Source organism: Callospermophilus lateralis, chromosome 3 (assembly GCF_048772815.1).
Source record: "Callospermophilus lateralis isolate mCalLat2 chromosome 3, mCalLat2.hap1, whole genome shotgun sequence".
Lineage (NCBI taxonomy): Eukaryota > Metazoa > Chordata > Mammalia > Rodentia > Sciuridae > Callospermophilus > Callospermophilus lateralis.
Window position 1 is genome coordinate 15,193,353 of NC_135307.1, and position 27,402 is coordinate 15,220,754.

General features: G+C 51.1%; 1 protein-coding gene across 4 annotated transcripts in view; it reads left to right on the plus strand.

Moving 5' to 3' along the window:
• The window catches only part of Ttc7b (tetratricopeptide repeat domain 7B), a 234,360-nt gene that overhangs the window by 186,455 nt on the left and 20,503 nt on the right, over positions 1–27,402 (plus strand). For 2 of the 4 annotated variants that reach the window (XM_076849750.2, XM_076849754.2), the window contains 3 exons: positions 1,600–1,650; positions 10,237–10,377; positions 18,302–18,504. In XM_076849750.2, the coding sequence (XP_076705865.1) occupies positions 1,600–1,650; positions 10,237–10,377; positions 18,302–18,504 (395 nt within the window). The remainder of the gene's footprint in view (positions 1–1,599; positions 1,651–10,236; positions 10,378–18,301; positions 18,505–27,402) is intronic. The other 2 variants (XM_076849751.2, XM_076849753.2) reach the window with 1 other exon arrangement.

Consider the following 27,402-nt stretch of genomic DNA (forward strand, 5'->3'; position numbering starts at 1 on the left):
ATGGTTCCAATGCCAGTGGGTATGGACCACATTTTTGAGAAATGGTGCTATAAATTGTTTTCCGTTTTGCAAGGAAAGAAAACATTGGGTTTGTGTCATTAAACCACATAGAGAAATTGAACAGCATTTTAGTCTAATCTTGCTTTTAAATAATACAGAAATTCTGAAAGTCTACTTTAGGGAGTTCTAGAATCTGTCAATTTAAAAAAATCCCTTTATTAAAATGCAACACTGATTGGTAAAGTCCTTAAAAAGGACCTAAATACGGATTTCCCTGGAGAGCCTATCCTTGTTTTCTTTCACTCATTTATTTAATGTGCACTTTGCTGCCAGCACTGCCAGAAAATTTAATCTCTGTATCTATGATTTATAAGGGCTCATCTTTGTCCCAAATGCTCAGTTATATGCTAAACCAAAGCTCCTAAGTGGGATGGCTGCCAGAAGGAGCTGCTTTCTTTCCTGGGCTCTTCTCTAGGATGGATCAGAGCTGCTGACCCACAGAAAGGCAGCACAGGAGCGCAGGGCTTGTCTGAAGTAAACCATCCACACTGAGCAACACCCTGGCCTACTCCTCTGCATGCGGAGTGTCCCGAACTTGGCTGTAATGACAACCCAGGGTTTATGAAATAGAAGATGAAGATAACATTTACAAACTATCCAAATAAGCCACTTTCCCTTAATACACTGGCCAGCTTTGATTTTTCCAAAAAAAAAAATTGTTTTCAACATTGACTTCTGCTGAGTTTGGGATCTCACTGTGCTAGCACAAAATTATAGGTTTGCACTGCCTGTCCCTTCTGCACAGCTGGCCCAGCCACCTCTGCAACCTGCGGGTTCCTACATTTCAGGGAGCTCTGTGTTCCTCTAGGCCTTTGAAGCCTGGGGTTCTGGCTCTTCCAGTGGGGCACATCAGGTGAGCTGGCTAATTGTGGGATGATGAGCACCCACTTACCTTTCTGCTGAACGTAGTGCATCCCAAGCCACACTTAGCATTTATTCTTGGTGAGGCCAGTGTCCTTGTTTCAGCTAAGCTTGAAGCACCCAAGGGACACTTAGTCAAGGGGGGACCTACTGATAAATGTAGAATTTCTTGACTATAGTTGTAATGAATTTGGATCCCAATTCTTTCCTAGGACAAGCAGGTAGCCAAGGCCTGAGGATTTGTGAATTTCTACCTCTTGCCCTTTGACATCCTAGGAATAAAAACTAGCCCAGCCCTGCACATTGTTGGACTCAGGATTAGGGTTACTATGTGGAAAGATCCAAACCCTGCTCATTTCATTATTTTTCCTTCCTTTTGAAATTTCCTGCTCTGGAAGCAAAGCACATTACACGAATTGGTCAACTTCTGTGTGCCGGGTGCACGTGGAGAGGGAATGTCCACTGGCCTTTGTGTGGTTAAAAAAAATATGTGTGTGTGTGTGGGGGGGGGGTATGTGTGGGTGTGTGTGTGACTCCTGAACTGAAATCTAATTCCAGACAGCCAGACTTACAGTTGGAAGATTATTAGAACTCTCTTTGTGTTTTTAGCCTTAATTTTGGATTTTTCAACTATTTTGTTTCTTGGTTTTAATTTTTGGTTTGATCTGTTGTTCCAAGGCAACTCTCCAGAAGCATACTTTCATGGTTTTCCTTCCCTTTTTTCAGTTAGTAAGTAGTTTACCAATCTATTAACCCTTCCGAGGGGCTCCAGAGTCACACCTTCCTCCACTGTGGTGTGTGTGCTGTGGTTGTCCAGTGTTGGGATGTTGGGGTGCTGTGGCCCTCTCGCTGCCACCTGCCTGCCTGCTCTGCCACTTGGGACCAGCTCCCCTATGATGCCAGGGCACCAGCACAGCCTGGTTCAAACACTGTGAGGCAGTATTGGTCTGAGAAGGACTACAGAGGAAGGAGTGTCTGGGAAATGGCCCAGGTTAGGGCAAGCAGTGGACAGATGGCACTTATTGAAAGTGTGGCCCTGGCCCCCATGGTGGATCTCCTATGAATGATAGGTAGAGAGAACCGGTTGAATCTCGACATCCTTTCCAGTGTAGCCACTATTGAAAAGCCACTGTAGAAAAGCCATCCTTGTTGTTAATTTTTCTAAAGGCAGATATCATAAAACTTAAAAGCGCATCTACCAAAAGTCAAAGGAGACTAAGCAATTCCCCAGAAGTAGGATCAGTGCTTTTAAGTCATTAGTGAGTGATCACATTCCCTAAAAGATGTTTCCTACGCCCTTTATTCTATCTGGTCAAATTTTGGGAAATGGTCTGTCTCCTGCCTAGAGAGTCCTAGCTCACATGAGTACATCACAGGCTCCGCAGAAATTTGCAGTTTAAAAACGTCGAGATTCTTGACTTTGACCTAGTCTTCCCAAGCTAATTTCATCATTTTTACATCCCACGGTGTCTGTGTTCCTTGGGTCACACTTGGGAAGCTGCAGATAAATGTTTCTGTTCATCTCAATGATCTGAGCCCCACTGATGGCAAACGCGCCCCCCACATACCCCAGAACATGACTTCTCTCTCTGAAATCCAGCCCGTGCTAGCTGTGGTGTCCCTAATAATAAAGAGGCATGTTTTGATATTGGCATCACATTAGAGTTCTTCATAAAAAGATTTCACTGCCAAATCCCCTTCCATATCAAGCTCCTAGGGATACTAAAAGTTCTTCTTTTTCAGAAAGTCAGGATACATTAAAACCTTCAGGCAGCCCTGACTGATGAAGGTGAAGTTTGATATATTTATGCTAAAACATTTTCCATAGAAATAGCTTCAAGTCCCTCAAAGGAAGCCAGAGTTCAAGGGCTGGTTCAGCAATGGAGCCCCTGCAATTCATCTAATCTCTGGGCCTTAGTTTCCTCATCTGTTAAAAAATGTAAATTTAATCCTTATTTTACATGCCTTTATGGTTTGGCAGTAATGGATCCTAATTTTAAGACCCAGCCAGGTGCCTTTCTTCCTGAGACACACCTGGGCAGCTGTGGCTCCCATAGGCCTCACTGACTCCCCAGAATGAAAAGAGAAGAAAGGGCTGGGCAGGGCTCTCTCCACACTGCTGTGCTCTGCTCCCAACCCGAGGACCCCAGAATGTGTGCAGAAGTTCTGCTCCTCTCCAAGAACATGCTGAAAAATCAAGGTGCCGACTTGGGTTCTGACTCAGTTTTTCATAACACTGTAATAGTGAGACTATTGCAGTCTTTGGTAGTGAGTCACTGGGAGAGGAGAATAAACAGATTAATGAAAAAAATTAATAACACCACTAAAGTGAAATAAGATGGAGAAATGAATTTAAGATAGAAGTGGGTGATTTCTCTTCCTTTATGGCCAGCATTTTATCATTGGGTTTGTATTTTCTAACATTCAAGATTGTGTATCATGGCTGGCCAGGTGGCATATCTTACCTCTGCTCCTGCTTAATTAAGTAGTGTTTCGAAAATGTATGTATCTATGAAAACATTACTCTAGCAATTACCCTACCATTTTGGAGGAGTTGTGATTTTTAAATTTTATCCCTGCTATATATAATCTTTTCAAATAGAACCTTTTCTTACTATTTAGATTAAATTAATATTAATTTTAATGTAATTCTCCTTAACTAGTTCTGTGTAAGATTGAATGGAATTATTAAGAGATTGACATTTCAATAATAAATGGCACTCAGATAGAATCAGGTGTCCAGATTTAGAATAGCACCTGGCAGACCTTCCCCAGGGCGCAGCAGAGAGAAACACTGCGAGGCTCACAGGGCAGCAGCCTCCCCAGCAGAAGGGCACCTGGGCCCAGAGCTGCAGCCTCATGAATATGCAAAGGGAGGGTTTGGGTGACCAGGAAGCCTCTGCCCACAGTAGTCCTCCAGAAGGTACTGTCTCCAGCCCAGAGCCACCTCCTTGCACTTGGACAACTGGTACCCTCCGCTTGTTTGTGAGCAGCTTCGCACCATGCTTTTTCCTGTGTGACCACCTGGCCCTGCCAACTCCTGCCAGCAGCATGCTGTGCTGGCCTTGCATGCCCACCCGTGACAACACATCCCTGCCTTGGTGGGTCCTTCCCTGAAGCTTTCCCTGGAAAGAGCTTCTCCCTCTCAGGATTAGACACACCCTGTCAGGGTTAAACTGTGGTTGATCCTCTGTTCAAGTTGTTGGGAAACTGTGATCTCGTCTTGGGGCCAGGTCTGGCTGTCCTATCTGTTTTGTACTCAGAAAAAGGGAAGTTCTGCTTGGAACCATGACCAGAGCTGCTTGTCCAAGGAGCTGCAGCAGGAGGCAGCATTGACAGAGGGGTTCAGGTGGGAGCAGTCGTTGCCCAGGGAGCTCTGCAGCCCTGGTCACTCTGGCACAGAAAAGAAGCCACTATGGAAAGGAGACCTGGGACAGCACAGGGAGGAGTCACCACCCCTAGTCAGCCTTCCCAGAAAAGCAGGTCTACCGTCTAGCAAAGACGGGGATGTCCCTAGCTCCCCAAGAGAGGGAGGCCACCAAAACTTTCATGGAGAAAAAAGGAATGGGCTGTCATGTATCTTAGTGGTAGAGCACTTGCCTAGCATATATGAGGACCTGGGTTTCATCCCAGCACCACAAAATGGAAAATGCCTGTAATCCCAGCAGCTCGGGAGGCTGAGGCAGGAGGATCACGAGTTCAAAGCCAGCCTCAGCAAAAGCCAGGCACTAAGCAACTCGGTGAGACCCTGTCTCTAAATAAAATACAAAATAGAGCTGGGGATGGGGCTCAGTGGTCAAGTGCCCCTGAGTTCAATCCCTGGTACACGCCCCCCCATATTTAATATGTTTAAATTAGGGAATGAAGTTAGAGTGGTTCTCCTGTCTCTTCCCAGACCTTGGCCTTCCCTCCTTCAGCCCAGATCATTCTGATTCCCGGAGCACCGGGGCAGGTGTGGAGACAGAAGGTCGCGGCTACCAGCCGTCTGCAGTGTTGGGCTGGTGTGTGTCCTAGCCCTGTCTCAGAAACACTCTGCATTTCCTTTGAAAAATGAAAATTCTCAGCAGGCTAGCCAGCAGAATGCTTAGTCACCAGGGTGGCTGTTGAGTGCCCAGGGTCTTCAGACAGCCAGGCTGCTTTGTCTTGTGTAGTAGTTTTGGTAGCACCATGTCTAAGCACTAGAAGCTGAATCCTGTATCCACAGACAATACTGAATGATTTTGAGACTGAAGGGAGACAGACAGAGATTCATCAGTACTGGATGATTCTGCGTGGCTGATGCTGGAGTGGCACAGTTTCTTTTCAGAAAAATGTGGGGAGGGGAGGTATTGGCTGTGGCAACAGGAGGTAGAATGCGGGTGACGACGGAGATGGGACGCAGGGCGCCGCCACGAGCTCCATCATCCTCCCATGTCTATACACGTGAGCCAGCCCTCCAGGGCTGGGAGGCGGAGGGCCGTCTGGGCCCTGAACGTCCATGTGCCAGATATGTCTACCTATGTCTCTTTTGTAGGGGACTTTTTTATGTTTCACATAATGGAACAGTTGCCCATTGTTCCTGGCACTGGGACATGCAGCGAGGCCCAAGCTGGGCAGCATTTCACCCAAGATCTAGTTCATCCTCTCCACGCTGTGAGGACACGAGGGGAGAGGGCAGGCACAGGGTCCTTTAGACTGAAGCCACTTGTCTAATCCAGCAGGAAGCCAAAGGGGCAGCTGGAATAGAAACATGCCAGGCAGTTGGGGACCCTGCTGTGAAAACAGGGTGATCTGAATAACCAGAGCCACTTAATTTTTTCTAGCTTTTGCTTAAAGTTATCAGCTCTGAGATCCCTTTGATGAACTTTGATGGTAAAGTGTAGGGCTCATACCCAGCTGCTGCATTTGAAGCAGACCAGAGGCGTCTGTTTCCTTCAGCGGAAAAGGCACATTGGGAAGATTTCACTGCCGAGCAATTTGAGCCGGCTGCTGGCGTGTCCTACTTGTCGCAGGGTTTCTCAGAGAGCCTCAGCACGTGGCGGGGAGGCTTGGACAGGTTCAGAGCGTGGGCTCGCAGTGTCTGGAGATCAGTAGCCCAGGTTCCTGCCCCTCTCAACTTGGAGAAAGGTCTTTCCAACACAGTTCCTGATACCCCCTGTAGCACGTCCACCCGGTCATCAGAGGGTACCTAGAAGAAAGCACCAGATTAGGAAGCAGAATAGTTCCTCAGGTGGCACTTTGCTTTGTATCAGCATCTGAGATGGTCCAGGCTCGAAAACCACTGGCCTGAGAAATCCCCTAGCCTCTGCTCCAGCATCCGGTGTCCTGGACTGTTCTGGCAATTAGGTCACAGAGCTTGGGCCAGGTTTGAGGATGTACTCTTCCCTGCCTGCATTGCTGCTCAGCATAGTGGCTTCTCCAAGCCACTGTGTCCTGAGGAAAAGGGGCGCATCACTGTGGCAGAGCCCAGCAGCTGCTTTACAGCACACAGTCCCCAGGCGTGGCTGTGATGAGAGCTTCTCCAATTAGTGTGGTTAATAAGACGGGAGGAGCCAGGCACCGGCCTGCTCACTCATGGAGCCTGGTGATTTGGAAACATTTCTCCAGACTTGGATTTTACATTGGATCTATGTCCTCAATTCTTCTGATTCCCTTTGCAAGCCTCAATTTGTCCATTTCCACCAGAGGTTGTACAAATGCAGGGATGCAGCTGCTTTGATAAGAAAGAAGAGTTCCTTGAAATGTGTGGGTTAGAGCCAGCATTTTTGTGGTTTACCTGCCTGAATCAAAGTCCAGGGTCTGTCCTGGCACCTCCTCAGTCCTGTGGAACAGTAAGACGCAGGTTGTCTTGTTTTTTTTTTTTTTTTAATCATTCCCCAAATTCTAATCCTGTGGAAGATATTTATTTATCGTGTTATTGCCAGGAATAGTAGATGCTAACTATTCTATACTTTTACCATCGTCATTAGTCATCTGCTATTATTAACAAATCTCTGAATGCTTTAATATCCTGCTTCAGAATGTGAAGGCTGTGGTCTTGTGAAGTATGGGTGACAAGGAGTCGACTGAGGAGGGAAGAAGTATTTATGGAAAACCTGCCACCGTTCTCTGTTTTAATGGGCTAGTTACATTGGCGGGGAGTCACTCACAGACACCTGATGTTTAATTATCTGCCACCAACACTTTCAGTCCAGGTTGGTAGAAGTGGTGACAGCGGCACTAAAAAGCCCTCGGGAACAGTGACGGTTCTGGCCTTGATCCTGTATCAGGGAGGAAGGTGGACACAGCAGGCACACATCCAAAAGTGGGATGCTCTTCCGAATGTCGCTGGTGACGTTGTCTGTTTCTGCTGCCCGTCCACTCACCCCAAGGGTGGGCCTGGCACTGTTGTTCTCTGCAGAGTCCTAAACAGAGGAGATACCCTTCCTTCTACAGCAAGACAATGACAGTGACAGCCACAGGGAAGCAGCAAGGACACAAGGAAGCCTCACTGCAGGGAGGAGCAAAAGATCGCAGCCACCTCCCCAGAGGAGGTGGCCTCGGAGCTGGGCTTAGAGGCTGGACTTAGAGTCAGGCCAGTTCAGTCCTGGTTTTGCCACCGCTTGGCTATGTGACTTTGGATAGTTACATAACCTCATCAAGTCTCAATTCTGTCACCTAAACAATGCAGAAAACATTGTTCCCTGCCTCCCAGCGTTGTTGAAAGAATAAGTGCAAAGTGCTAATCACAGATCCTGAAGTGGTCTGTCCCCCACGGTTGATGACCACCAACACTGCCGAGGTCAACTCCTCATCTTCCAGACTCCATTCACAGTGGATTTGATTGCAAGGCTAAGAATTAATTAATTTAGTCACATGTAGATCTCACAAAGAGAAGGAACTTTGGCAATAGTTTTTGATTAGTTCATTTGTGGACCAAATAAATAGTTCATCCAAAAAACAAAATTAACCCCTCCAAAAGCCACAAGTCCTGGTGGCAAAGGAGTCATAGAACCTGGTAGGAGTTTTATGAATTCTTCTACTGCCCATTGTGCATTATTATCTTTAAATGAATCAATAACTGAATATTATAAACCTCAGTTTCAGTTTCTAATATGGTAACTAAATATCAATAGATAAAACCTACATAAATCCCTTTAGTGTCTTTAATGATTTTCCGAGTCCAAAGGGATTCTGAGGCTGAGTCCAAGACCCTGAGTTCAGGAAACAAGTTCTTAGGAGTTTTGCCCAGGTGACCATGGGCTACAGGGAAGTCACAGCACTCCAGCTGCCAGCCTGGGTCCAGTCTCTTCCTGACCATGTGTTTGTCACAGCTGCTCCTGTCCCTGCAGGCAAGCAGTTCTGGGCTTGACTGCATGTTAGAAATATGGGGGGTGGTCACCAAATAGATGCCTGGCCATGCCCCGAGAGTTAGTGACTCCTCTGTGTAGGCTGTGCTTGCAGCGCCATGATTTCTAACCCTCAATGACTATATGTGAAGTCAGTGTTGAGAATCCCTGTTCCAGACAAACTAGCATGATAATGGCAGAATACAGCAGCAGCAGCAGCAGCAGCAGCCACTTCCAGGACAATCATCTGTTTAACCGATCATTGCTACTGAAAGTCTCAGGGAAGCTATATCAAGTCATTCTTATCAAAGTTAAAATATTGTTTTGTATCAAACAAAATAAGACTAAAAATATCCATGGCAGTTTAATCATTTGACCCTTTAGGTTGCCAAAAGAGAGTTAGACATATTTCTCCAAGTTCATAGCCAAACTTTGTTGGTTAGCCCATTCATGAATGCCATCAGTTAGACTCTCTCGTCTTGGCCTCAGTTGCCTTTCCTGAATGGCCACTTTCCCTGTGGCACACTTCTGAGGCCTTTCCTCCAGGTGATTATCCTCTCGGGCATCCTTGGGGCCTGTCTGCAGATTATCTGCCTGGAGAAGGTGGAATGCCTTCCCTTTAGTAGATTTGATTTACATCCACCAAACCCATCGAAGGATTTGAGTGTAGTTAGAAGAATTCAGACTACTGTCATGTTGCAGTCAAACCACATGGATGGCAGTTATTACTGCAGATCCTCTTAAAGTCAATAAATGATGTGCATTCCAAATCCCAACTGAAAATATGTTTATGCCTATGATTTTGTATTATCCAGAGTAGAATAAACTTGCTTTGTTTGCATAGTCAGCATTTTAAAATTTTGAGACCATGTCTCTTTATGTTACCTACGCTCGTCTCAAACTTGTGGGTTAAAATGATCCTCCTACCTCAGCCCCCGCCCAAGCTGCTGGGGCTATAGGCACATGCTACCCCCAGCTTCATCATCAGCATATTTTCATTGTTTGGAACTTCATGATGAGCTGATAGTTACGAATAACAGTGTTGAAATGTGTATCTCTGTAAATTATAAATTAAGAATGTCACAGGTGAATATAAACATTAACAGTTTTAAATTTGAAAAAAGTGCTCTCGGTTCCAAAATCATACCTCCAGGAGTGTTGGACAGGTGGGGAGCAAGCCCTGTTTATGGAGGTGGTCTCCTGTAGTCAGGTCCTCTGCAAGGAACCCTGCATTTTGCCTCACTCTCCACACTGTGCCTTTGCCTGGCACCGTGCTCGGTGGTGTCTTTCTTAGCCTTTCAGGACAGCAGGTTTTACAGAAGAGTTAGGCAGGTATTATGACCCCAGGTGTCTTAGCTACGAGCCGTCCTCCACAAGTCTGGGATTAGCCTTAAGAATAGATGCTGGCTTACCCTGGGACAAGAGGGTCCTTTTTCTGCAGTGTCTAGGCCATGCCATGGGATACAACTCCCAGTCCAGGAGTGTTGCCCACCTCAAAGGCCCAGCTCCACTAATGACATGGGAAATTGTTGGACTGTCCTGAGAATGGCTGTCAGTCTACTCCAATTGCTGCCTTGGAGGCAAGCACGGTGCTCCCTTCCCTCTCCTGTAGAGTTACCAAGTTTAGACCCTTACAGGGTGCTTTGTAATGTCCCTTTGTACCCCTTCATTCACGCCATTTGTTAACACTGTATCACTGCTGTGTGTCTAGCTGTTTCCCTTCCTGCTCCCAACACTCACTGTGCCGTGCTAAGCTCCTGGAGGGAGCCCTTGGCCTAGCATGCGCTCTGCGTGTTGACTGCAGGATCAGCCAAAGCAAAAGGAGGAGACTGAGGTTCCAAGCCATAAGGGTCCTGATTTCTTTATGGGCAGAAACTCAGAAACATCCTGGAAGGGCTGTGTGAACGTTGTGCACTGTGTCTGTGTCTGGGAGGGGGTCGTCTGCCTGGTGTGTGGAGGTTGATCTGCCTTTTCGCTCCTGATACAGTATTCTCGAAACCTCTCATAGGCTCTGTCCACGCCACGTCGGTAGCAGCCTCGAGAGTGGAGCAGGCACTGTCAGAAGTGGCCTCATCTCTGCAGAGCAGTGCCCCCAAGCAGGGCCCACTACATCCCTGGATGACGTTGGCACAAATCTGGCTCCATGCAGGTATAGCTCTGCTCCTTTCTTCCCTGAGGGCTCCTCCACACGCCCACCACCCACAACCCACTCCTGGGCCAGAGGCTGCAGGGTCCTGCCAGCGCTCAGCTGTAGCACTAGGACCCCTCATGAGGAGAAATCAGAGCCTCTGCGGTCAAGCACCAAACTGCTCCTTCTGTTCCAGGGCATGAGTTACTCTCTCCCTGTCCCACCATGCTCACAGCTGACCCTGAGCCTTGCCTAGAGTGGCAGCCACCAGGAGAAGTTTTCTGAATGGGACTCAAGATTCCTGGGGGGTCCGCTGTGTGGGGTGCAGGGTTTGTGCTGAAGATGGACCAAAGCTATACCCTGCACTGTCTTTGTGGGTGACTTGGAATCCCAGCTGTGCTCCTTATTGGCTGAGTAGACTTGGGTTCTGTCTTGACCTCTGCCTCATCTGCAGGGTGGGGTTAGAGTAGTACCTGATGAGCAATGTGCATGACAGGTCCCAGCAGCCAAGGAATCTCCAGGAGAGAAACAAGGGCTGTTAGTTTCACAGATGTCTTTATCAAAGCCAGGGCAGGGGCAGTGTTCCTACTCCCCTCTGATGGCACCATGGATGACCCACAGAGAGGGAGGCAGTAGCAGTAGCCACTGGTCTGGAAGCTGGCCTGGAAGCCAGTTTGGTCACCTGCCCTAGCTCTATGTGGCTGCCAGCTGGCTCAGGGTTTCTCTGTGTACCCAGAAATCTCAGAAGTAAGTCCAACACATGGGCACTTTGGCAATGAGAATACCACCACACAGGGCTCCCCAGGAAATGATGGCCATTGATTTACTTGCATATTTTTACTTGTACATAAAAGTTTTATCACTTGATCTGCATGACCCTGATGAGGACTTCTGAGGCTTCACCTACAGGATGAAGAGGGCGGGTGTTGCCCTCCAGTTGCGCATCTGTTGACTGCTTTTTTTCAGGGCTGATTGCACCGTGTTCAGCCTTGTGTGTCCCCTTGGTGGAGCTGTGTGTGCTGGCGTGGCTGGATTTACCTGGCCTTGGCAGTCTCGGAGCCCAGCAGTCAGCATTCTGTGATGGCATCTTTAATTGAGCCATAACAAATGCCGTAAATTAGCAAATTATATTCCTCTGAGCAGAATGCAAGAGAGGCTGATTCATGAGTGTCTGATTGTTCTTGTCCCAGCATTGGGCCTTTTGCCCAGAGAGATGGCAGCAGGCTGCCTCTGAGGGCCAGGCACAGCAGGGATGCACACCTCCTTCCAGGTCTGACAGAAGAGCCAGGCCCAGATGAGGATTCTGGTGCCATCCTGTCCAGTCCCCTCTACAAGCAGAGACCATGGAGAAGAGAACAAGGAACTTGGTCTAGTGCCCAGGTCAGGGAAACCTGGGGTGAGCCTCAAGGCTGTCTTTTAAATAGGGCTTGAAATGGAGCTTTTGGAGGGCCGAAGTCTAGAGCCCAGAGGCTGCTTCTCTTGCTTGTTTCCATGACAGAGAGCTTTGCATGGTATTTGCTGCCCCTCACTCGGTCACCCAGGACTTTCCTCTCTGTGTGGCCTGCCATGATGCTGGGAGGAGGTACTACAGCTGCTTATGACAACACTGAAGAACTTGGTGACCAAGACTATAGTTTGGAACTATCCTTAAATTTTTATATAATTCCATAATCTCCGTTTATCATTGCTGTGGCCTATAGGACAGAATAAAGGTCTCATTACTAGTTAATGAGCATGTTTTTAATGTTCTACAGGCTGGCATTGAACTACAGAAAGTACTTGCCATGCTTTCCTTATAGATCCGTGCATATTGTACACATGGAGTGAGCGCTGAGTACAGAATGAATGAATGGAACCAATTAGGGTCTTAGGATCTGCGCTGAATTGACTCTTCAAAGAGAAGAATTATATTATATGTTCACATAGTCTTCAAAGAGGCAAATTCAGGGAAAAACAGTTTCTGCTGAACTCAGGATGTACCACATGCAGTTTGAGCTCCACTGCTCTGAAAGGCAAAATAAAGATGTCCTCAATTGTTGACAGTTAATCAAAACCAGGTAACATCTGCTTCCCGTGTCCATCATCAGCTCCAGTGATACTTCCAGATTTCATAATTTTTTTTTTTTTTTTTGCCCTGACCACATTTATCGATCTTTTCCTATAGCATCTAGTCTTCCCATGATATTTAGAAAGCAACTACCCATTCTGGTCTCTGAAAGTTCCATTCATATATATATAATCTCTTATACAGAAGGTCAGAGAGAGGATCTTCCCTGTACTCTGCAGCAGGGGGACCCAGGTAGACAGATGGGAGCGTCCATGCAGTGTCCCTGGGGCAGAAGTCAGGAGAGCTGGAGCAGACGTGGGGTGTGACTCTCGGACAGAGTTCCTCAGAACCATGCTCCTTCCTTCTGCGGGCTGCAAGCCTCACTGGTGGGCATCAGAAGCTCATGCAGTCATGGTAATTCCAAGTTGGACCAGATACCTTCCATGCCACACAGCTTCCCGGTCCCACCTTTCAAGTCCCATGTTGGGTTGGCAGCTAAAAATGACTTGGCGGTAGGTGGTTAATTTTTACTTGTTACTTACTAATAATTATAGCTTTCACTTTGGCACCTCTCACAGCCGAAACCAGTGGCTATTCTTAGATGTGCAATTTCAGATTTTCTGATTTCTGCTGGAAATCTAAAGCTCTGATACTCACAAGTTCCTTGGCTCTGGTGTGACCTGTGGCCTTCATCCTACCCACACTCAGGTGCCAGGAGATTGCCTGGACAATGTCAAGTGGTGGCACATCCTCCATGATGAGACCAGGATGGCTCCCAGACCCACCATATGTGCCCCTTATAGGGAGCACCTATAAGGGAGAACCTGAAGTCCCCGGGGCCAGGCCTGGCAGGCCTGGTGCTGGTCTAGATGGGTCAGCTCTGCCCCACCCACCCCTCCTTCCTTGGGGCTTGGCTAATGGTCTACAGTTTGCGGTGCATTACCAAGCACAGGGCCTGTACAGGTGTTATTCCGAGGCCTTTCAGTGCCTTAGATTGTTTGGTCCTCAGCACAGCCTGGCATGGAATGGTACACTGTGCACTCCACTCACCCCACATGAAGAAGCTGAGACCCAGCCATCAAGTCACCTGTCTGAGGTTGCATGGTTCACATGTTGGGAAGCCTGCATTCCAAGGCCACCAGTGTGGCCCAGAACCCTCACCGTAGCCCTCACTAGGCCCTTGTTTGTTCAACTCAGTACTCTGAGCGTCTCTATGTGCCATGCTCTGCAATTCAGTAGTCATGAAGACAGGCGCAGTCCCTGCCTTCCTGGAGTTCACAGATGGGGACAAATCAGCTGCCAAAGCACCCAAGCCACAAGGTACCAAGTGCCAGGAAGCAGCAGTCCAGGCTTCTCTGACCTCCTGGAGAAAAGGCCTCGCCCCAGCAAGACAGAGGAGGCTGTACACTTTCCAACAGCACTGACCAGGGGAGGCTCAGGAGGGAGGATGGAGGCCCAGGTAGCCCTTGGGAAGGCCTGGAGGCAGCACAAGCTCTGAGAAATGAAGGGCCCTGGGATGGAAGGGGCCCAAGGGAGGCAGCAAGGCAGAGGTCTGATGGGCTGTGCCCCCGGGAGCCATGTCAAGACCTTTGAACCCAATTCTAAAAGCACTGACAAGCTCGTGGAGGACTTGAAGCATGAGGAGAGTGGGGAGCACTGGTCCCAGGTGGTTGCCGTGGGTGGGAGCCGGGTCTGCCTGCGATGCACGTTCAGGGTGAGCCCATGGGGCCGGCTGGTGGACAAGATGAGGGGTGACGGAGAAGGAGGAATCCCCAGCCCTGGGTTTCAGTGGGTGGTGGCGGACAGTGCCGTCTCCCGCAGTGGGCAGCTGGGGGAAGACCTGATGTCCCAGGGTGACAGGGAGTTGGAGGGATTCTGGAGTCCTGTCTGAACTTGGAAGTGTCCAATGCCCAAGGCCATGCAAGTGACAGTGCCACGGAGGCGGCCGTGTGTTTGCCTCACATTTCAGATTCAGGCTGGAAACACGCATTTGGGAGTTTGGATTTAAAGCCAACAGATGCGACCGAAGGCCTCAGAAGAGAATGAAGGTGGAGAAGGGAGAGGACCCGGCTGCAGGAGCACGAGGAGGGCAGCCAGCCCCAGGCAAGGGGTGAGGAATGGACACTCACGGCACCCTCTTCTGGGGAGACCTTGGGCCTCATCTGATCTGTGGATGCCCAGGCCAGGCTTTCTGAGCAGCATGCACTCACAGTGAATGCTGTGGCCTTGTAGTATTCTGGGACCAGCTGTGTGTCCAGCAGAGAAGACGGTGTACTGTGGTGACACCAGGAATGTTGGAAAGCCTCAGTGAACCTTCCTTCTTCTTCCCTAGTCCTTGACTGACGCTGGAAATCCCTCCACCAGAGCTTCCTTCCTGAAGTCAGAGACTTTGTGCCCTCACATTGTGTTTCCTCCTGGAGAGGCAGGGGCTGTCTTAAAGGAGCCCTGGGAACATGGACCAGCTGGGCCTGGATCCCCAGGTGTCCTGACTCAGCATAACAGCTGCAGGGGTCCTTAGTAACTACCTGCAGACTCCAGGAGGGGTGAGGCTTGCCCTGGCGCTGTCCCCACCGCTGTCCCCACCATCTCCCACTCTGGGCTTCCGGCTCCCAGCACCTTGTTAGATGCTGACCACTGTTCTAGGGAACAGGCCTAGGAAACCGACTGCCTTGCCGAGGGTCGCACACGTCTCCCCGCAGCAAGCACCAGATACTCCAGGGACTTGAGACACTGTGCGTGGAGGGAACCCTAGAGCCTTTGACCCCAGTGGTGCCTCAGAAGCAAGATGTGGGGACAAACCAAGGGGGAAGCCAAGCCACCTGCTCTTCGAGGTCCTTTTGTGTGGTGGCCTAAGAGCTCTTTGGAGAAAAGAGGCTCCGGGTGAAGAGAGTTCCTAAACCACTACAGGACCTGTGCCCACTTGAGCTCACATGGGATTCGGAGCAACCCAGGCTGGGTGTTCTTTGCTTCACCCGCCTCTAGCCTTGTTGACTTCGTAGGTTCCCCCAGCCACTTCTTTGGCACTGGAAAGAAGTCAGATGTGGCCCTATTCTCTGTCCTCTTTCCTCCTCGTGGGAAGCAATAGCATCAGGCCTGAGGCCTATGAAAAAATGGGATAAATAAGATATTGGTGTCATATAGGGTTCTCAGAGGACCCTCGGGGAACAGGACTTACATGTGTTCTGTCACATGGGTGTTGAAGGCTCCTCCCACTTGATTCTTATGAAAACTCTGGAAGCCCTCAGTCCCTGCTCCCAGGCTGGCCAGCAATCTGCGCCTCACCAACCTGCCAGGCCTGGGATCCTCGAAGTGTGTGAACATTCCCACAGGGAAGCAAGTCGGGAGCCCAGTGTACATGGAGAAGAACACTCCACGCCACTCTCCAGGCCTTCGGGTAACCCAAAACCACACTGTCACAGCCACCCGGCCTGGCGAAGACTTGGAGAGAGTCTGCTCCCGAAAGACACCAGACAGCCTGGTGGCGTCATTAAGGGCATTCATCTCCCAGAATGCACAGGGCTCTGCCTGAATCCCCCTTGTCGCCTTCGAGTGTGGTGTGGCGCCTGTTGAGTCTCCCAGAAAAATGAGGCAGGCACAGCCAGGGCACTGCCACCTCAGTGCTCAGGACTTTGTACCTAAACTACCTCAGTCTCTGGGACTGTCCTCTACAAGACCCTGGGCTAATCCGTCACCTCTCTGTGCTGCTGTTAAGAGGGGCCGGCAGATGGAGGGCACAGTGCCAGGGTGATACCCATTCTGTCTAGGCCTTCCCTTGGCCTGGGGAGACTGTCGGTGGCGTGAGTAGGATCACCAGTGCAGTGGGAGTTCTTAAGGAGAGGGACTGGCCGGGTGACAGAGGTGAAACCGGGGATTTTAGAAGGACAGGGCTGTAGCAGAGCCTGCCCTGGGGGTCTGCAGTCCACTGTATACACCAGACTCTCTGAAAATGCTGGCGAGGACACAGGGGGGCAGAGAGCTACAGGGGCAGGAGGGGCAGAACAGATGGCCTCCAGGGATGGTGGCCACTGAGCTGGGCTTTGAAGGAGCCTGGGGTTGACCTCACAGGGGCAGAGGCCACAGAGCAGACAAAAGCACAGAGGCAGGCAGACCTGCTCTCGTATGGAACAGCACTTGCCGAGCCAGAGCCTGGTGGCGCATGGAAGAGGCTGGAAGTTCACGGGGTCAGAAGGCGTGGGCCAGTCACTGCCAGGCACAGGAGTCTGGAGGTTATTTTGGGCCAGAGGAGACTGTTGAAGGCCAAGCGCCCAGGCCCATGCCTGACTGCCCAGGGTCTGGGACTGCCTTTGCCTCTGACCTGCCCTGGGACCTTGGGCAAGCGTACAGTCTCTCTATGCCTGTTTCCTCATCCGTGCAATGGGGACAAATGGCAGTGCCTTCTGGGTCACCATGCAGATGCAGTAAGGAATGGGCAGGCCCCTGAGTCTGCAAGTTTCAGGAGCACCAGCTGCTGTCAGTCACTGTCATTCTCTCTCACCCTGCCAAGCTCTGGGCTCTGCTGTCTGGTCCCTGGGGTAACAGTCATTGTCAGTACAGACACGTCCTGCCCTTGTGTAGCTCACAGCTTACCCTCTAGGGACACACAGGAAGTAGAATTGAGCAGGGAAAGGAAGTGGGGTGCCGTGTGGCTGAGGCAGAGTAGGTGGCTGTCGGTGGCTGGAGACCTGGAAGGAGATGCTGAAGGGGAGCAGAAGCTCAAGGCCTCGGCAAGGGGGATTTGAGCAGGCTCTGCCTCTGGAGGTTGGTGGACAGTGTCTGTGGAGGACAGGCTGGCCGTGAGGCAGGAGAAGTGACCAGGAGGCCCTGTAGCAGTGGAACAAGTTCCTGTGCAACTCTGTGAGGACTTGAGGAAAGGGGCAAAGCCTTCCCGTTTTTTCTCACCCTGTTTTTTGAGCCCTTGTGTGTTGTGCACTCCACGTTGACAGCTGGAGGGTGTCCCCCTGGAGGGGACATCAATCAGGGTGAGGCCTAGCGCCCTTCGCTGCCCTGCAGGCAGGAAAAGGGTCACATTGCTCAGTGCAGAGCAGAGTGGCCACGGAGGAGGACTCTGGCAGGAGGCCTGACAGATGTGGCCCTGGTGGCCCTGGAGAGACAAGAGGACTCCAGCGTTCCCAAAGCCTCAGGCCCGGCCTGGGGAAAGACGGTGGTGCTGTGCTCAGACAGGGCTTGGGAGGAGAGCCCAAGGGGCAGATGCAGTGTTCCCACCTGGACACCTGCGTGGCACACCTGTGTGACAAGACAGAGATGGCACTGGCACGTGTGGTGTGCTCTTTGGGGAAGCCAGGGCGGCAGAGGTGAGAGGACCGAGGCCTGGGCTTGACAGATAGATTCTTCCTCACTTGTTCTGAAAGTGGCAGCCGGTTTCTCAAAGGCTTCGGTGACCTTAACAGCTAAGAATCCCCAGGGTGCAGTCACTTTTCCTAGAAGGGGGCCAGGTCTGGAGGGCGGCCATTTTATTTTGTGCCTTTAAATATGTGAGCCTCCGCCTGTCACCTTGTCACACTCTTGGCATCAGGAGAACAGGCTGGCGGGCAGAGTCGTCACCCTATGAAAGGCTGTGTGCCCGTTCAGCCCTTTCTCTGTGGTGGTTAAAGTCAAGGGCAGGGCCAGGCCAGGTGCTGCAGTGGCCTAGATGGACCTTGAGGACAGGCATCCTCTGAGGTGGGCAGGGCCCTGCCAGGCTCACAGCACAAGTGACCGGAATCCCTGGCAGGAATGGGCATGAGGGATGTTGGCCTGTAGCTTGTCCTCAGGGCTAGGGGACCCGCTGGCTCTGCCCTGCCAGACTCCCATGGCGGAACACAGAGGTCCCAAGCAGAGTGACAGCTGCCCACAGGCCGTGAACTGGGACAGCATCTGCTTTCTGCTCTCCTCCCACAGCTGAAGTCTACATTGGTCTTGGGAAGCCTGCGGAAGCCACAGCCTGTACCCAGGAAGCTGCCAACCTCTTCCCAATGTCCCACAACGTCCTGTACATGCGGGGCCAGGTCGCGGAGCTCCGTGGGAACATGGATGAAGCGCAGCGGTGGTATGAGGAAGCCTTGTCCATCAGCCCCACCCACGTGAAGAGCATGCAGCGGCTGGTGAGTGAATGCTGCGTGAGGCCCCGCCGCTAGGTCGGATTGTCCTAGGAGCCACCGGAGGCTCGTGTCCACAAACACTGGTTCCGAAGGTCAAATGCAGTCAGCTTGTCAGACTGTCCTGTTGCACTAAGCCACAGGCCATTCCTGAGGTTGTTTATGCCAGTGGCACCTGGGAGTTGACAGTGTATAACTGTAGCTACCCTACCTGGATCCTGATTAGGTGCCATGGGCCAGCTTAGGTCACTGGCCTTCTGGTCAGCAGTCCAAGCCACCCTGTGGCTCTGGTTTGATAGAGACATTCCTATGGCCCTGGGCACTGATTGTCCTCTTGGTCTCTCTTGTAGCAGCCACTTTAAGGGAATGTCCATGCCTCAGGGGATTTCAGAACAAAGGTCTTCACTTGGGGACTGCCTTCCTTCAGAGGTCCAAGATTCCAGCTTTTCTCTGAGGGCACTGGCCAGTAGGTGGTTCCTATCAGGGTCTGGAAGGGGCTGGCCATATTGCACTGAGCACCGCCATCAGACAGTGGTGTGCCATGCATGAGAGGGAGCGCTGGACCCAGGGTGCAGGGCTCTGGTCCCAGGTCATCACTCACTCACTCTGGAACCTCAGGGAAGGCCCAAGGCTCTGTGTCCTTCTTGCAAAAGGCAGGTGTTCACTGGACAGGCTGTGAAAGCAGGGCCAGCACTGGGGAGGCATTTTTTACTAATTAGAAAAATCTTCTCCAGATGATCAAAAAAACTTCATTCTCTTGCCATTTCTTACAAGTGTTGCAAATGTAGAAGGGGCTGAGCCACTTTTGGTTCCTGCACTGGTTTTCAGCAGAATCATGCTGATCTACTGAGAATTAGGCAACGCAGAAGAGTGCTCCAAAGAGTTGGAGCTGGATGTGAGCTTGGGCTTGTCCTTGACCCACAGGAGCCTAGGTGTTTCTGCAAGTTGGGCTGGTACTTAACCTGGTAGGCTGTGTGAGAACCAAACAAAGTGATTCGCATGATAAGTACCTAGTAGATGCTTATTAAATAGAAAACCAAAGACAGTCATTTTCAGCTTTAAAAATAAATCAAATCTTACATGTATTATAGCTACTTAATTTTTTCCAACTTCCTTTATGAGTGTGCTGTCGCTTGGTGCAGCTTTATAAATAATTTTACATATTATCTAAACATTAGTCTGTTTGATTAAAAATATTGCATTGGCTTTCAATTTTTGTCTTGTGTTGTAAGAGGAATTTGTTGGGAAGCTAGCTTCTCACATCCTCGAGCTTTTGCTGGAGCATTGCAGAAGAGGTATATCATCACCATGTTCCCAGTCTTTTTATTAAAAGGAGGTAGCATGTTTCCACCTCGGGGCCTATGAATTATTCAGAGAAGTATTTCTCATTTTCTCCAAGGGGAACACATGAGACAAAAGATCAGATAGGAAAATCGCACCAGGAGAGTTTCTGTTTCCCTTTTGGAGCTTTTCAAGACATCTGAGCCCCTGACAAACACAAGGTGCACTGCACAGGGGCCTGGCAAGCGAGGACCAGGGGGACAATGGGCCTGGCCTACACACCCATTTGGTAGCCACTGGCCCATAGATAAGAGTGATAATAACAAATGAGTAAGTAGGTACATCCTGATATATTAGAAAAGTCACCAGATCAGAGGCAGGTTGAGCACATCAGGCCTACAAATTTTGAGGAGTTGAGATTCTTAAGTCATTAACTGCTCAGGGGGATTCCAAAGGATGGCTTGGCGCACTCCTTCTTGCCGACCTCAGGAATGATACACCTGGCCTGCATTCTCCCCGGCCTGCTCCCAGAGCCCGCCCACTGCTGCAGGGAACCCTGCTACAGCCCAGGGCAGATTCTGACCACTGTTGGACCTGCTGGTGCCCGTGGAGGGGCAATCCCTGGTGTCCCCAGACTCTTCAGCCCTAAGACACCCTACCCAGCTACACAGAAAAGACGTTTTTGTGGCTGTGGATGGAGGAAGGGAGAAAAATGGCCCTGGCCATATACCCCAGGGGCAAGGGTTAAGGCCCCAGACCGGCCTGGGCTGTAGTCCCAGCACTGTCACTTACTGGCTTTGGGGTCATGAGCAAGTTACTCCCCCTCCATTTCCTCAGCCTCACAAATGGGCCGAGTCAGTACAAGAACCACATTTACTTGTTATGTCCCAGAAGTCCTGTCTTGGCCTTCACAGGAACCAGACTGGTCTGCAAACCCCTGAGTTAAGTGGAAGCAGGGACATCAGAGCCGCCCTTCAAGGCCTGAGTCTGGGGAAGAGACGGGCCCCAGGCTGAGGTGGAGAGGGAGGTGGAATCAGACACGGTGTGGACAGTCACCTGATAGCAGGGAGAAGACCATATGAGCAGGGAAGGGGTAGCAGGGAGGCTGTGCAGGTCAGGCTAGGTCCAGAAAGCCCAGACTAGCAGGAGTTGGAAGACAGTGCCCCAGAAACCGTCATAGAAGCCACCAAGGTGGTCCCAAGGGAAGGAACAGAGAGCCAAATAGATCACGGCCATGGAAAAATCCTAGGATGGAAGGTGTGCCTGTCACAGCCCTGACACTCCAAGGCCACGCTGGAGGAACAGTTAGAGGGAGCTGTCCAGAAGGCAGGAAGCCACCTGTGTGTCACAGGTGGAGACCAGGGGCTGATGGTGGCCCAGAGAAATGCAGAGAACAGACAGGAGCTTGGGCTGGCCGTGAGAACAGTTACCGACAGACTTCTGCGGGTATGAGTGGCAGCACGTGCCAGGTCGCCAGCTCGTCAGGGAGCTTTGGTTCATGCACATGCGAACTGTTGACGTTGTTAAGAAGCAGCGCTGACTGGGGGCAGGCAGACCTCCTGGAAGAAAGCTGGAGGTCAGGCTTGACAAGAGAGATGGCGATTAAACCCTAGGGGAAGCTGGCAATTTTCTAATGGCTTTAGCTCTCATAGCTGCATTTAAATTCACACAGTGAGAAGGGAGAGGAGAGCCGGGTGTGCGGCAGCCTTGGTAATGAGTAGCACCCACAAGGGGGAAGGGAGCCGAGGGTGGGCAGGCCTTAAGGGAGCAGCAGCTGAAGGGCCCAGAAATCACAAAGGAACATGTTGACAGGAGGAATCAGAGTGATCAGGCTTTTCCCAGAAAATCTAAAGCCATGTTTTCGTATTAGTTTTGAACAAATGTATAAATTTACATGTATTTGCCTACCATGTTGAGAAGCCTTTCGCTCACAGGACCCAGAATGAATTAATGAAGCAAAGAGCAGCTTCTTCCAAGCCAGTCAGTCTATGTTCTGAGTGGAGGGAAGGAGGGAGAGGGGGGCAGTGGGACTGGGGAGCAGAAGACCGGCTGCCTGGCCAGACTTCCCAGGCCAAGGACAGAACTACCAGGACAGGGACAGACTCTGCAAACAGGGACATCTGGTTGCCCTCTGATAAGCCTCAGTCTGGGCTTCGGAGGGCGTTGTGTGAGACTGGAAGGTAAGAAAGGAACAAGGGTTTTCAGGAGAGAGATGATAGTGGAAGGGAGCCAGGAGGGTTGTGTGGCTGGAAGGGGAGGCTATGGTCGGGCTATGAGCATGACTCCTGGATGTTAGCGGGGGCACAGTCTGCCTTCAGCACATCTGACAGATTGCAAAAGGTGCAGAACAGAAGCAGATGGCCGGATCAGCCAGGGCCTGGCAGAGGGGACTCCATGGAGTCAGGGGCAGAAGTAACCAAGGCAGTGTTGGAGAGGACCAGAGAACCATGGGAAGGGGACATGGAGGCACTGGTGACACGGCTGTGTGTCCACCCATATCAGGAAGGAGGAGAACCCATGTGTCCACCTGAGGATGGGCAGTCCCTACAACGAGTCTGCTGGGACAGTAAAAATGCGCTCTCAGCTGCTGCCAAGAGGTGAAGGAACCTAAATTGAAAGCACAAAGGGGTCGTCCCCTTGAATGTGAGGTCCCCACGGCCTGGAAGGACAGAAAGCCATTGTGAGAGTAGAGAGGTGGTAAGCTGCGGGAAGGGGAAGATTGTGATGGAGCCATCCTGGGACAAGGAAGGGGCACTGGGAAGAGGGGGTGACGGATGTGGCAATGTGAACGGAGGGGCAGGCGCCTGCGCGAGGGCTGTGGCAGGAGTGCTGTTCGCCTCAGCTGGGTCCTTGGGTTGGGGGTGCTGCAGCTGCTGGAAGGGGAACTGGGCTCAGTGGGAACCTGTGTTTCCAGTCCACATAGGAGCTTGACCTGTCTCCTGGGGCAGGACCGTGAGACAAGAAAGCCTCTGGGTTGGCTGGGTGGCTTTGGGCTAAGGCGTCACGCACAGCTCTGAGATTCCTGCCTGATCTCATGCACTCTGACGCATCAGAAGTCTGGAGGGGCGTCAAGTGAAACTGCTCCAGAGCTGGCTGCAGCCCTGTTCCCAGGCTCCCCAGGAGTAGTAGACAGCTGCAGTCATGGCGCAGTGCTGGATGACACCCTTCCTTCATGGTTCCTTCCCACACCCGAAGGCGGCCATGCTGACTGCAGACTGGGAAAGGGGCGCACCCCACAGGCTGCATGGGCAGGTCGTTTGATAGACAGCGGAATGCTGGTCCATCAAACAAATCTGACTAAGGACCCTGCTCTGAGGAGCAGGCAGCTTTTCTGAAGCTCAAAGAACCCTGAAGACAGAGCCTCCTTTAAGCTGCCTTCAGGCCGCAGGCTTGTTTATTGCATGCCACGCTCCATCCCGTCCAGCGTGGCTGGCGGGAGCTGCCGAGGGCCTGAGTGGGGAGAGGGAGCCTGGGCACGAGGCAGCTGGCTCTGCTAAATCGTGAAACTTTGCTGCTTTGCTCTCGCCGGTCTTTGAAAGCGTCCATCTGTTCGTTGAGATCTGGGAAATTGCTGTGGCTCGTATTTTACTAGTTGGCAGCCTGGTTCCCAATATGTGCCCCTGCTGGAGGAGAGAGGAGCAAGAAGATGCAGTAACTGCAGGGACTGGCGGCCTTGTCACCGTCTCTGGCTGATTGATACGTAGCTGAGTGAGGGGACCCAGCACAGAGACAGGCAGCCCAGGGCTGCACGCCCGCACCTCCCTGGTTTTCCCTTGAAGAGATGGCTCTGGTCCGTCTTGTAACTCTGGGTAAAACCTGGGTACAGGTAGATTAATTCTGGCTGGGTACTGTGGCACACCCCTGTAATCCCAGCAGCTTGGGAAGCTGAGGCAGGAGGATGGCAAGTTCAAAGCCAGCCTCAGCAATTTAGCGAGGCCCTAAGCAACCCAGTGACCCCCTGTGTCTATATAAAATATAAAAATGGCTGGGGATGTGGCACAGTGGTTAAGCACCCCTGGGTTTAATCCCAAAAAAACAAACAACAACAACAACAAAGGTTTCAAATATCCTTCCCTTTCCCTTTCACAGCTGATCTTTAGAAACAGGTCTTTTTCATCCAAGGTTTCAGCTTTTTCTTTCCATACGTAGAAAGAATGATTGACAGAAAGCAAAACTTGACCATAGTCTATTAATTGTATCTTATTTTCTTTCAGAATTTAAAGGAAAAAATGCTTTCAAGATTAAGAGCAACTTTCTTTCTCTGAAGAAAAGCTTATCAAATGTCTAGATGTCCTCCCTTGTGCTGTGGCGGACTTGCCAGTAGCACTCTTTGACAGGCGCCCAGGTCCTGATTCCTGTACCGTCACAGCTCAGTGTAACCAGGGTCAACACTCGCAAGGAAGAGGCTCCATGGGAGGTAGAGGTCTTTGCTCTTCGGTCCACCCTCCCTTTTTTGGAACTGAGCACTGCATGGTGACTTTTTTGACACCTAGCAGGCTTTTCCACGGTTAATACGTGGCCTGTATGTAACTTTTTTCTCTCTAATGAAATGTGAAGCTCCTGTGCCAATATTTGGTGAAATGGGGAATTTCAAATTCACTAATGGGGAAAACTGCTTTTAGTGACCTGCCCTAGGTCACATGATAGGTTAGAATGAAACCAGGCAAGAAGATGGTAGTCACTTAGCCTCAGTGACAGGAAGGCAGAGGCTGAGAGTGTGGTGCTGTGGGTTCAAGTCCAGCCTCCACTTCCTAACTCCAAGACCTGAGGTGAATCCCTTAATCCCTCTGTGCTTCTGTTTCTCACAGTAAGATGGGGATCACAACTGTGCCCCCACAGTGCTATTGTGTGGATTCAGTGAGCTAATACAGGTGTGTACACTCCATAGATATCAGCTATGGACCTTCCTGTCCTTCTCTGTAATTTGGTTCACGCCCTGATGGAGGCTCCTCTGTATCTGTTTGACAGTGAGGAAGGCATCTCCTTTCTGAGCCTGTCCCTGTCCCTGCTCCCCTGACCACATTTCACTGGTGGGAGGGGCTGATATGAGAGCCTGTCTTGGCTGGTGGTTGGCCAGAGCATTTGCCTGTTAAGTGTTGCTTGCTGTCTGTCTGTCCAGCCTGTGACCCAGCTTATTGAGGGAATGGACAGAGGCCTGACTGGTGTGACTGGTTCTCAAGTAGGGACTTTTCTGGCTGGTCTGCGGGAAGCTAAGCTGGGCCTTCAGCCTTCTGCCTGCCAGACCCGGCTGCTGAGGAAGGGAGGACTCTCCCCATGGCCAATGTGGGGGTCTTTCCTTGATCTGGAGGCCCCCGCTCAACTGTCACCTCCTCTGAGAAGCCCTCTGGACCCTCAGCGTTTGACTCTGTCTCTTGAAGGCCTTCTTGAGCCCCCGTGGATGTCCCTGTTCATGGATGTGTCTTTCTGGACAGGAAGGCCCTTGAGAGGAGGGCCCTGTCCTGAGGAGCATAGTGGCCTATGAGACAGGTGTGGGGGCAACAGGGAGTGACACCTTGGGAGTGACGACTTGACAGGCATCAATCCCCTATCACAGATGAGGCCCAGAGCCTTGGGTGCTGTTGCCCTTCAGTAGGTTTTGCTCAGATGCCACTAGAATGTGCTATTTCTAAACAACCAGGTTTATAATTTCTTTGTGCAGAGGGCCCTGGGTGTTTGCTGGTTTGGCCTGGGCACAATCCTTTCTGACCACGCTCACAGGAAATGACTTTGAGGCAAGACTGGAGAATGTAGCCGCATGGTTTCACATGAGACCACAGAGGCTAAGTCAGGGCTAATTGATAGAACCTTCTGGTACAGCAGGATGACGGTGCTTTGCAGCAGGATCTAGAGAGGAGCTGCTGGGCTGTAAGGCAGCTCCAACCAGGTGTACTTGGACAGCTAGATCCCCAGGCTGATATGTAGCACCTGCTCCAGGAGCCAAGTGGGGCAAGTGGGGGACAAGGTTGGGAGGACAGCCCTCTGCTAGAGGGTCCTGGATGGGGGCAGCGACCACCCTCCCAAGGCCACCAGGTCAGACATGGTAAGGTGGCAGATGCTGAGGGAATCAGGACTGAGCATTCGCAGCAGCAGGCTTTCTTCTGTCCAGAGAGCCCTATAGACAGAGCTCTTTGCCCGTGTCCTATGAGTACAGATAACCAAGGAAGGGACAGTCTCAGCCCTTGATGTGCTGGGGAATGGAAGAGGGAGCTTGTCACCTAGCCCAGGACTGCTGGTCCTTTACCCCACTTGTCATACAGATATCATTAAATATCATTTTATGTTTGAAAATAAAAAGCCAGTCCAAGCCCTGCGTCCTTGGGTCAGCCGACTTGTGTAGTAGTTGAGTTCTGTCATATCCTGGGTCTTGTCTTGCCCCTGGATGGTGACTCAGGACACAGCCTCAGCCCTTCGTAAAGTGATTCCCCCCATGGATTGTGAGTGTGGCGTCCAGGGCAGAGTCCTCCACTTTTCTGGAGGCAAGCAGCCCCACCTTGGCTCAGTGGTACCTTCTGGCTTAGCAGGTGCTTCTCTGGGGAAGATGGGGACACCCACACTGTCTTAACTGGGATTACTGGGTGCTCCCAACCTGTCTTTGGGGGCAGATGGCCACAGAAGCAGTAACCCACCCAAAAGCAAGCCTGCCAATGCCAAGGTCAGGGGTGTGAAGCCAGTGGGGAGGTCCAAAGAGGGAGGTGTCAGAATAATGGGGGGGCTGGTAATTGAGTTTCTGATGACATACGCCATGTCTTAAGATCCTCTTGAAACCATATTTCGGGTGTGTAACATTTTCTGGCTATTGGGCATATGCGTCCTCTTTGAAGCAAAAGGAATGTCCTCTGGGCCAGGAGAGCTTCTGCTCTATGTCATGTGGCCCCTGTGTGCCCCCCCACCTACACCCTCCCCCAGATTGTCACCGGGCACAGGCACACTCCCGCAGATGCGCTAGCTGTGTGGTCTTCGAATCCCTCCTACCGCTGCAGCGGCTGTTGCAGTGCTGGCATTGTGGTCCCCGCTCTCACCGAGGAGAAGTCACATGCCCAGAAGTGACACAGGCCCAGCGGAGGCTCTGAAATGGAAGCTCACCAGGAATTCCTTCCCTTCACCTTAAAGAAAACATCTACTCTTTCCGTTTGGAGACCTGGATGATGAGCCGCGGGCAGCGCAGTTCAGCTTCTCGTTAGTCATCATGAGCTAATTTTTTTCAAATCTGACATTTTCTGTCCAAGGCATTTATTCTTAGAAATTCTATGCCATTATTCCAGTGTGATTTGACATCTAGGCTTCTCTGCCGTCCTGCTTTGCACAGTTATTGCCCCTGGCCTGGGTCTGGTGATTAGTTTCGCTTCTCTGGGTTTTTTCTTAGTAGATAATGGTCCTGAACTCCCCCTCCTCATCCTTGGCCCCCTGGATTTTAGCCCTGCTGCTGTGATTCCTCCCCCACACGCCTGCCTCTGAACTCGAATGGAGGCTGTCCCCAGGAGAAGGTGGGCGGCACTCTGGGCCTGCTGGCTTGCAGGGTCCAGCTCACTCATGCCTGGGTTACTTTCCCCGTTGCTGGGCTGGTCCCAGAGGCTCTCTGCTGAGTGCTCACAGGTTCTTTGAGCCTTGTCCAGCCTCCCTGTT